This window comes from Mustela nigripes, chromosome 2 (genome assembly GCF_022355385.1).
Source record: "Mustela nigripes isolate SB6536 chromosome 2, MUSNIG.SB6536, whole genome shotgun sequence".
Taxonomy (NCBI): domain Eukaryota; kingdom Metazoa; phylum Chordata; class Mammalia; order Carnivora; family Mustelidae; genus Mustela; species Mustela nigripes.
Window position 1 is genome coordinate 101,769,827 of NC_081558.1, and position 11,460 is coordinate 101,781,286.

Genomic DNA, 11,460 nt, shown 5'->3' on the forward strand with positions numbered 1-11,460 from the left:
GCCTAAAATTCAGTGTTTGACAGCAAGCTGTCCAAAATTAGCAAGAGACGAATCTGATTGGCTGGTCCAGCTCATCTTCTCTGGCCATACCTTAGCTTGGGATGGACTGGCTTTGAGTCAGGCCATCACTGCCCTTGACTAATTGTGGGTGACACTGCCCGGAAGATAGCTACCTAGGGACTCTGGGTGGGGCCGCAGTACTCCCTCAGAGCTCTAAAGTCCTCCCTCTCACCAACACACCATTATTTCTCTCTTCATCCTCATCCAACCTAAGAATCAGCCAGTCTCCCCCGGGCCTCCCAGCCCCTGCCGCCCAGAGTGTCCACCCAGTCGCCTTCCCTTCCTGACTCTCTCTCTCACTCTTCATTCCCCCTTTCCTGCCTCCCGCAGTTCTGTCCTGAAGAAGTTTCAGAGAACATCCTCAGTGCCCGGTTACTTGCTCTGAGGAAGTCTAAAGTTCAGGCTTGAGACAATTAAGCTCAAGGCCTCTCACCAGGCTAGAGATGAATGACCCAGGGGGCATTCCTGTCACATGGCCAAGGCTGCTGAGTCAGCCTGTGTCTGTCAGGGTGGGACCAAGGCAAGTGACCCTGGTCAATGCCCTTGTATTCCTTGTGCCGTCACTTCCACCTCAGGAGATAACTGGGTCCCCGAGACTCCTGGATCCCTGGGCTGTCCTGTCCCGAGAGTTGTACTTTAGGAGGAGGATAAAAGAGGGACAAAACCGTGCTTGGCCCCGGGGAGACATTTTCAATGTACGGGGATAGTAGTAGAGAGTCCTCTTGGTACCACCAATAACTACTTCCTCTGACTATAGCTCCTCACCACCCCAGGATCTACTCTGTTGACCCTCTCATGGACCCTTTTCTTACTTTCAAAATTCTTATCTGAAGCTCAACAGACCTCCTGACCTAGGTCCCTTTAGCCTCTCTCCACACTCTCATGGCTTTCTATCCAACCTGGATATCAGAACTTCTGTGAGCCTCAGTTTCTTCATCTGTAAAATGGGAATAAAGACAGTACTCACCTTCCAAGAGCAGTTATAAAATTTCAACAAGATAAGGAACAAACTGCATTTTCTATAGTGCCCAGGGCACACATTTGCAGCAGCTGTCACTGAGCTTTCCTGAGTTTATCAGTCACGTGACCACTTCTAAAGCGCTCTCACTCCATGTGTATTGGGCCCTGGGCCAGGAACCCTGGGGTACTGTGCTTGGGCTCAAATGGCTTTAAATCTACGGTGGGCCGGTGGGCCGGTTAGCTCAGCTGATTAGAGTGTGGTGCTAATAAATCTACTTAGAGAGAAAAGAGATCACTAATCAATAAAAAGTTGAGAAACATACTTTGGCACAGCTTTCCAGAAGCTGTCCAAATGCTTGGAAGTCTCACTCGTCAGCTTTTGCGTCTTAAGTCCCTCTGCATCTTTGCTGTGTCTTTGGCTGCTGTTTGGCAGGATAAACCCCTCACCAAGATAAGGAAGGCTGAGATTTGGGAAACCCACATGGGCCTCATCTGGCTTTTCCAGCTCATTCTCCCTTCCACACGCCAGACCAAAGTGTCAACACAGTGAGGGAGCTGGCCTTGACTATCCCGTCTCCAGGGGACCAGAGATCAAGTTCCAGCCAGGTTCTGGGAGACCTGGGTTTGCTGACTGGTAGTATTGCAGGGAGGATAGAGAACTTTATTTGACCAGCACCCTAGAAGACTCCTTAGAGGGGATATGGGGTGAGGGCTGGCAGGTAGCAAAGGGTGTCCAAAGGCGTTGGTGGGAGGGAGAAAGGAAGGACAACACCTAGGGAGAGGGAGGAGTCAGGAACCAGGGCACTCAGCCAGCCAAGAGGATCAAATTCCTCTGGGGTGAACTCTGAGATAAGCTCTAGGGACCTGTGGGCACAGGAAGCCCGAGAACAGAGAGGCAGAGGAGAAGATCCTGCCAGTGCACCTACACGTGGCCGCGGTCCTTGCTCTGACAAAGGCCAGTGGGCAGAAAGACTCGTGGGAGCCACCTCCCTCAGGGCCCCCACCTGCCTGCCCTTCCTTGCCCCTCACTGCTTGCTGGGAAAGCCAGAGAGGGAGAGAAGACGATGGAGCCAGACAGGACTCAGATAAAACTTGACCCCAGGTGAGTGAGGGTGGCAGGCCTAGAGCCAGGAACCAGTTGCTAAGCAGCGGAGGCCCCTAGCATGCTGGCCTGGCCCTATCTCCCTTCCAGGGCCTTTGGCTCCTAGGACACAGAATGGGGCAGATGAACAATGGTTTGGCTGTCCCTGAGGTCAGTGTGACCCTTCAGAGCCTTGGCTTTGCGCTCAGTGGGGAAGAGAAAAATCCCAAAGGTGGGGGCTGTGAGGGGCAGGCATAGAGCTGTGGACCCATCCCTGGTACTTAGGGCCCACTCTTTCTCTGAGGCCCTACCCTTTTTCTCTTGTCAGTGCCTGACCTGCTGCCCCAGTGGAAGTGGAGAGAGTGGGCACCAAAGTCAGGCCTGCCTATAGCCCTGGGGCACTTGTCTTATACACTAGCCTGGCCCATTTGCCATTTCCGCTAAGAACTGGGGCATCGAGGGGAAATGTACAAGCTCCCTGAACTCAGAAGTGTTTGAGGGAGTGTGAGATAATTGGTATTCCTTCTGGTACCTTCCATGTTCTGAACACAGGCTGGTATCTCTACAGGTACACAGCAGATCTTCTGGAGTTACTGAAAACCAATTACAGCATCTCGTCTGCCTGCTTCTCTCATGCTCCCACTGCAGCCCAGCTTCTGAGAGGTGAGTCAGGGGCCCTCCCCAGAGGGAGCTGAGAGGAGAAATGAGCATCCCTGCAGGGAGCCAAGACACCTGAGTGATGCTGATGAAAGGTGGTCCTGAGCCAGCCTGCCTGTAGAGCATCTGTCTGTCATGGTTAAGGCCTTAGAGAAGAGCAACTCTTCAAGGATCCAAGAGGCCAGAAGAGGGGCATTGTAGCGTAGCCAGGGAGACAAAGCTGCATGCTGGACCCCCCACAGATCCCAGCCTCAAAGCTCCTGCAAGTTGGGGACACTGGCCTGGAGTATTGTTCACACCCCAGAGCCAACCAGGGATTCAAGATGGCGCCCATATGATCCAAGCCCCAGAGAATCCCCCTTGGGGCCTGCACAAGAGCCTCTGGGAAAGGGTCATTCTAGAGGGGTGGTCGCTATGAATAATGTCCTTAAAACTTAGGCGAGCCTGTAGAAGTATTCCAACAATGTTGGCCAACTAGATCTTATACTGAATTGCTTTGAAAATGAAAAGCAGAAGACAGGTCTCAGTTTATTCCCTGGCTGCCTATATGACAACCAAACGACCCTAGCTTTTTTATAGCAAACATGGCTCCTATCCCTATTTCATTTCGTTTTCCTACTGCATGATTAACACCTCTTAGACATTGATGAAGAGGAGTCTGTGTCTCTATGGTATCTTTTTTAATATAAAGATTTATTTATTCATTTGAGGGAGAGAGCATGAGTATGGTGGTGAGGGGCAGAGGGAGAGGGAGAAGCAGACTCCCTACTGATCAGGGAGCCCAATTCGGGGCTTGATCCCACGACCTGGGGATCACAACATGAGCCCAAGGAAGACACTTAACCAACTGAGCCACCCAGGGACCCCCTCTATGGTATCTTTAATGTTTTTGCATAACCTCCTTCCTGATATGGTCACTTCAGGGAGTAGACTTTCTGACCACACAGGATGTGGTCAGCGTGGATCAGGAGGCAGACAGGGGCACGTGCTTGGACAATGTTCAGCCTGGTTTCAGAGCGAATGACAACACTTTCCAGAGTGTCCAGAGAGGCTTTGCAACTGCTCTGGGGTCCGTGCTCGTAGTCAGCTTCTCTGTCCAGCTCCAGGAACCTCTCGTTCAGAGTGCAGCTGGTGGGACAAGTGTTCCATTAGCAGTTTGCCAACCAGACGCTATTTTGTCCCCCAAGGAACTTCTGGTAATGCGCAGAGACTGTTTCAGTGGCCCCGACTAGAGGGCGCAACGGGCATCTAGTGGGGGAAAGGCCAGGGATGCTGCCCTGAACACAAAGGCAAGTCCCCCACCACAAGGAGTTGCCTTGAACAAAGTGTCCACGGTGCTGAGATTGAGAAACCCAGCCTCACACAGGAAAAATCGATCTCACATTGCTTTGCGACAGATGTGCAAATAGAGGCCCCAGGGATCTTCAAAGAAGGGAGACCATGCTGGGTCTGGTAGCCCAGCGCTCTGCCTCGTTCCCAGGGGGAATGTCGAAGAGCGGAGAGCAGGCAGCGCGCGCTGCTGGGTTGGGATCGAGACAGAAGGGGCAGGCACGTGCCGCGGACCCCGAGCACCTTGATCCCGCAGGGTTCCAGGTCGCTGGTGGAGAAGCAGGGGACAACCGAGAGGGCTGGGCAGGTGAGGTGGGGCGTGAGGAGTTCAGGCGGGGGAGTTGCACTTTATCCTGCGGACGGAAGGAGCCGGGGAGGGCTCCGAGATTGGGAGGGGCTGGACAGGGCTGCAAAATCATTAATCAGTAAACGGGATGGACTTCGGGGAAGGAGGGCCTCGAGAAGCCGGGCTATGCATTGGAGACCATCGCCCCAGCCCAGCATAGGGAACATGAGTCTGAGCCGGAACGGTGTCTGGGAAGAGAGCGGGGGTTGGAAAACCGAAGCAAGCCCAAGAAAGAGCGAGCTGCCTGCGAGATAGCTAGACCGGGCGAGTGAAGGAAAAGATCCCGCAACTACCCCGCTGGGGATCGCGGCAGGCTGAGGGCAGCGGCGATGACCCCGAGAAACTGGAAAGCCCCAAAGAGGCTTGCCCTGAGGACGTGGCAAAACTCTTCCTCCTTAGCCTATAAACTGTTGCTCCTTAAACTTGGCTGCCATTGAAGGAGGAGCTCTTGGGGGAGAATTACCAAATCTGTTTTTGAAATGCCTGTGGTATGATTGCGATGACACTCCCTCCAGGATTCTTAAATGGACCGATCCAAACATTTCTGTGAAAGAGTGATGAGCCAGGAAAAGCCAAGGCAATTTTGAAAACAAGTGTGGAGGGCACCTGCCCTACCAGGGGTTAAGACCTAGAACGAGGCTAAGCAATGAACACTGACGTGCAAAGGACCTAACAAGTAGAAACGTGGAACCGAACAGGCGCCCAGAAATAGCGCCTGCTCGGGCATGCGCTCTGTGAAGTGATGCCCCTGCCCACCCCCCACCCCCTCAGTGGGCAGAACGGAATCGTCAAGAAGTCATCTAGACAATGTATTTGTCCCGGGGCGGGGCGGGGATCCGTGTGAAAACAGATCCAGTGTAGGTTTAACCCAGACAGCTAAAATACCTAAATGTAAAATACAAACGTTTTTTACAAAAGGCAATATAGAAAGATATCTTTCTGTTTGCTCTTTTGTTTTTATTTTTGAAACTTTTGTGATTTAAAAATCATTTTTGATGGCTATGATGAAATGCTAGTTAAAAATGTACACAATTTTATAATATAATTGCAGTAATACAATAGGTATGCACTTTAACCCGGGTGTTGTTTTTTAAAGCTACCTTTTATTGAACAAATACTACTTGCGAGATGCTGTGCTAAGAGGTTAGAGGGAGGATGAATAAGCTGTCCAAGGTCAAGAGCAAGCACCAAGTGGGATTTTACTTGGAACACAGGTATCTCTGACTCCAGAGCCTATGCTCTTAACTCTCTTGAAGACAAACACGCAGATATGAAAATAACCTCTGGTTAGGAACTAGCTGAAATTATGGGGGATACTCTTTCAAGATTTTAATGCTCTAATATTGTTTTCATTACTTTTTTTTTTTAAGATTTTATTTATTTATTTGTAAGAGAGAGAGAGAGTGAGAGCGAGCACAGGCAGACAGAGTGGAAGGCAGAGTCAGAGGGAGAAGCAGGCTCCCTGCGGAGCAAGGAGCCCGATGTGGGACTCGATCCCAGGACGCTGGGATCATGACCTGAGCAGAAGGCAGCTGCTTAACCAACTGAGCCACCCAGGCGTCCCGTTTTCATTACTTTTTTTAAAAAATCATCCTATTGGGGATATGGTGGGAAATTTGCTAGTTGCTAAAGGTGTAAATGTATTCAAAATGGTCAGTTAGACAAGCTTTTCCCAAAGTGTGTTTCTTGGAATATGAATCTCGAGTAGTGCCTCATGAACACAGAATCTGTAAAAAAAATAAGTTTTATAAAAGTTATATTCTATAACCTCCACTAGGAAATTACAGTATAAAGCAGATTAAAAACTTGAGTATGGGAGGAAACAGGTTTAACTTTAAGGCATCTCCATAAAGCCTCTGGCCATTGAACATTTTTGTCCCATATCTATTAAGATGCAGAAAATAAGATAGGGGACAATCTCCAAAGAATAAATGAGTTGCATGGAGAGCAGTAGTGTCAGGATCTATGGATGCTGAGAAACTTCTTTCTTAGCTTTTGTGTTGTGGCAGTGAATACAAGAGCCTATAGATACTATAAGTAGGAGAAAGAATATAGACCGTCAAAGCCAGAAGTTAAAAGAAACTGCAAATCATGTCTGTACTGAAGAGTCACATATGCCCCCAGCCCACCTTCACAAACTTAAACAACTTGTTAGGGTTGCGTCTCATTGTTCATTTCGCTCCACATTCCCTCCCATAGCTGTGGGAACGCACACCAAGAGTCAGCCTGTGAAATAGTTAAGAGTATGGGCTTAGCCAGAAACCCCTGGGTTTCAATTCCAGCCCGGTAACTTCCAGGCTGTGTGACCATGGGTAAGGTGCTTAAACTCTAAGCTTAGTTTCCTGGAAAAGCCTATAAATGGAGATGACAATAGGAATTCACATGGGTTATTTCTTTCACTCAACAAATAGCCACAGTTGCTGTTCCACGCACTCGGAGATGGAACAGAGAACAAAGTTTGACAAAGTCCCTGCCTTGCAGGACTTTACAAGTGTGTGTTGGGGGGAGGGGTAGGCAGCAGAAAAGAGACAAATAAATAAATATGTAAATAACCTCACTGTGGGAGAGAGATGGGGCACTCAGGGAAAGCTGGTGAAGGAGGGGCATTTGAACGGGGATCTCAGTGAGGAGAAGCCAGCCACTGGGAACTAGGGAGAAAAACTGAATGGGCAGAAACCGAACGCCACCAAGCTCAGGAGGTGGCACCGCTGACATGGTCATTGGGAGGCTGAAGGGGTGTAGGAGTGGTAAGGAAATCCCAAACCTCAGTAAACAGGGACCAGCGAAGCTTTGGTGTTTGACATGGGGGAACACAGGGTGTGAGAGAGGGTGAGGGTTCAGTGCCAGAGACCCAGGGTCAGAGGCCATGAAGGGGACTGTGGTTCTGGGAGTCAAAGTGGACCAGATTTTCAAAGAGGAGGGAGCAGTTGAGTCAGTGAAGACTGGGAAAGGCTCCGGGCTTGAATAGCTTTTGAAAGGTCTCTTTTTACTCTCAGCTCTCCCTGAGCTGGGGGAGGACAAGGGTCAAGCAGAGGTGGGCAAGTCTTGCCAACAGAGGCCTCGAAGAGTGACTCTGCCTTCTCACAATGGACATCGGCTTTGAGAAATCTACTGAATAGGGACACCTGGGTGGCTTAGTTGGTTGAGTGTGGGACTCTGGATTTTGGGTCATGTCGTGATTTGGGGTGGTGATCTCAGGGTTGTGAGATTGAGCCCTGCAGGGGTAGGGGGAGCTCCACATTCAGTTGAGGGGTGGGGAGAGGATTCTGCTTGGGATTCTTCTCTCTCTCTTCCTCTGTCCCTCCCCCTGCTCCTGTGCTCTCTCAGCCCTGACCTTCTTCCGTTCTCCGTGTAATTATGTCAATATTTTTAGTTGGTTATCTTTATAGATTTATTATTCCTTTAGATAACTTCTTATTCTGCCAAGCAGGGGCAGTACTTCCTGACTTTGCACTTTGTAAGATAAAGATATTTGTGCCCCACTCTTTCCTTCAATTCTTTTCTACTTTTCTCTCCCCAAACATGGTTTAATTTAATTTAATTTTAAAAGATTTATTTATTTGACAGGCAGAGACCACAAGTAGGCAGAGAGGCAGGCAGAGAGAGCAGAAGAAGCAGACTCCCCGCTGAGCAGAGAGCCCGATCAGGGATCAATCCCAGGACCCTGGGACCATGACCCGAGCCGAAGGCAGAGGCTTTAACCCACTGAGCCACCCAGGCGCCCAATTTTACAAATAACCAAACATGGTTATTAATTTTGCAATCTTCTTTGTCGACATGAGACCTTTTTTTTTAGGTCTAAATTATATACAGTAAAGGGTAATGATCTCAAGTGTATATTGTGATGCATTTTTGCTTGTGTGTACATCTGTGAAACCACCACCTAGACAAAAAAATAGAACATTTCCAGCAACCAGTAGGGTCTCTTGTACTCCCACCCCAGTTACTATGCCTCCTGAGACCACTACTTAGACCTCTACCATCTCTATAGATCATTTTTCCCCATTCTTTAATTTGTAGAAACAAAATCAAACAGTATATACTCTTGTGTCTGGCTTCCGTCACTCATCATTAAAGATTAAAGATTAATCTGTTTTGTTGCATGTATCAGTTTATTATTTTTTTTTATTGCTGTGTGATACTCTATTGTGGGAATGTATCACAATTTACAGCATGGGTTTAGAGCACCTGAGATTGAGTCTGGCATCGGGCTCTCTGCTCAGCTGGGAGCCTGCTTCTCCCTCTTCCTCTGCTGCTTGTGCTCTCTCTCTCTGTCCAATAAATAAAATAAAAAATCTTAAACAAATAAACAACATGGGTTTGAACTGTGCAGGTCCACCTATATGAGGATTTTTTTCCAATAAATATATGTACAGTGCTGTAAAGATATTTTCTCTTCCTTGTGATTTTCTCTTTTTTAATAAAGATTTTATTTTTAAGTAATCTCTACACCCAGCATAGGGCTCAAACTTACAAAAGTCACATGCTCCACCGACTGAGCCAGCCAGGTGTCCCTTTATGATTTTTTATTTTGTTTTTATTTTTATTTTTTATTAACATGTAATGTATTATTTGTTTCAGGAGTACAGGTCTGTGATTCATCAGTCTTACACAATTCGCAGTTTACCATAGTATACCTTCCCCAATGTCCCAGCCACCCCATCCTTCCTACCCCCCCTCCATTCCAGCAACCCTCAGTTTATTTCCTATGGTTAAGAGTCCCTTTGATTTGTCTCCCTGTCTGGTTTCATCTTGTTTCATTTTTTTCTTCTCTTCCCCCATGATCCTCTGCCTTGTCTCTCATATTCCACGTATCAGGGGAATCATATGATCTGTCTTTCTCTGACTAACTTATTTTGCTTAGTCTGAGCTTGTCCTTTCAATGGTTTCTTTTGACCAATGGAAATATTTAATTTTAAGAAAGTCCAATTTATCAATTTTTAAATTCATGGGTGGTGCTTTTGTGTCCTATTTTGCCTGTCTTTTTTTCTTTTTTAAGATTTTACTTATTAATTTGACAGACAGAACACAAGTAGGCAGAGAGGCAGACAGAGGGAGAGGAAGAAACAGGCTCCTTGCTGAGCAGAGAGCCCGATGTGGGACTCGATCCCAGGACCTTGAGATCATGATCTGAGCTGAAGGCAGCCGCTTAACCAACTGACCCACCCAGGCACCCCAGATGTTTGCCTATCTTAAAGTCATAAAGATCTACTTCTCTGTTTTCCTCTAAAAACGTTGTTTTAACTTTCACACTTAGGTGTTTTTGGATGATGTGAAGGAGGGGTCAAAGTCCTTTTTTTATCCACCAAAGGAAAAAACATCCTTTGAAAAAAACATCCTTTTTCCCATAAATTGTAGTGGAGTCTTTTGTCATAAACCAGATGACCATACATTTGTGGATCTGTTAATAAATTTTGTTTTTTTAATTAAGTGCTAGTAAGTATAAAAAATTTTTTTTTTTAAAGATTTTATTTATTTGACACAGAGAGAGAGAGAGATCACAAGTAGGCAGAGCAGCAGGCAGAGACAGAGGAGAAGCAGGCTCCCTGCTGAGCAGAGAGCCTGACTCAGGGCTCGATCCCAGGACCCTGAAATCATGACCCGAGCCGAAGGCAGAGGCTTAACCCACTGAGCTACCCAGGTGCCCAAAGTGTTTTAAAAATATTACACATTCTTCACAAAGATTTTGAAGAAGCATCGCTGAGGGTAGGATCTGGGCAGCTATTTTTAACAACTACTCAAAAGATTGAAGTAAACACTGAGGAAAGCTACTGAATCACTTTTAATTTAAGACTGACTATGAGGCCAACACGAGTCAAATGTCCCTGGAGCCTTTTTGGGTATCCATTTTTCTTTTGTTAAGATCCCTTCCTAACGTCCCAGTTTCGTGACATAATTTTTGAAATCAAATTTAAACAGCCCTAAAGTATACCATTAATTACATTCTGCTTTAACTATAATGTTAATTGGTCCACGTCTGCTAGCATGACACCTTTCACTGGAAATAGTAAAGTTGACTAGGCAAAGCCAACCTCCTAATTCAAAATTTTTGCTAATTAAGTAAAAACTTGTTTGGTGTCTATATCCTGGTTGAGGTAAGCCTAACGATACCTAGAATTATCTGGTCTAGTCTCTCATCCATGCAGAAGAATGACTACTTTTTAGCTACATGTTAGATACTCTAAGTCTAAGAAAATGCCATTCTTCTGCATGAGTGGGAGCCTAGACCACATAATTCTAGATACATTAAAGCCATTTAGATCCAAACGAAGAAGCCCATATCTCCTGCCCCTCAGTCCTGGACTTCAGCTCAGGGGACTCTGCCCTCTCTTTCCACTTTAGCACTGGGCCCTGCAGAAATTGCCCTCACAGTCATCATGACCTTGCTTGCCCTGGGCTCAGTCATCATCTTCCTGGAGGATGCGGTCTACCTGTACAAGAACACCCGGTGTCCCATCAAGAGGACCACCCTGCTCTGGAGCAGCTCTGCACCCACGGTGAGGGCCTTGTAGCTGCCCTTTGGGAGGGACTAAACAAGACTAAACAATTAGAGGAAATTTGAGAATTCCTCTAAACTCAGCAGTCCAAGTGAGCAGAGGGTTGCCTGCTTCTACGCACTTAGAATGGGGGGTTGTAATTTCCGATTGCAGTCAGGTCCCCGTGCTTGGAAAGCCAACAATTAGTGGGACAGCGAGTTTGAATTCTTAGAGCCAGGAGACAGGTAGAGAAACTGCTCAGCCCACCAGCATCCCTACTCACTACTTCTGGCCACAGTATTACTGTTAAAAGAAATATCCCTGCCTGTAGAGGAAAGCAGTGGTTCCTCAGAGGGGAAAGAAGGAAACTATTTTTTCCCCATAGGGACATACTCAGCTCAACCCTTATATTGTAGACCTTTTTAACTCACCCTCACAGACATTATATAGGTCTCTGGCTTGCTCCCAGGACCTAAGACTGGACTTCCGTTTCTTTGTAAGGTGTGTGTGTGTGTGTGTGTGTGTGTGTGTGTGTGTGTGTGTGTGTGTGT

At 47.3% G+C, this 11,460-nt stretch overlaps 1 protein-coding gene across 1 annotated transcript in view; it reads left to right on the forward strand.

The window, feature by feature from the left end:
• The first annotated feature begins 1,882 nt into the window (after positions 1 to 1,882).
• Positions 1,883 to 11,460, forward strand: part of SLC51A (solute carrier family 51 subunit alpha) — a 15,109-nt gene continuing 5,531 nt past the window's right edge. Inside the window, exons 1-3 of the mRNA XM_059388010.1 lie at positions 1,883 to 2,122; positions 2,670 to 2,764; positions 10,776 to 10,930. Coding sequence (XP_059243993.1) covers positions 2,085 to 2,122; positions 2,670 to 2,764; positions 10,776 to 10,930 — 288 coding nt within the window. The 5' untranslated portion in view covers positions 1,883 to 2,084. The remainder of the gene's footprint in view (positions 2,123 to 2,669; positions 2,765 to 10,775; positions 10,931 to 11,460) is intronic.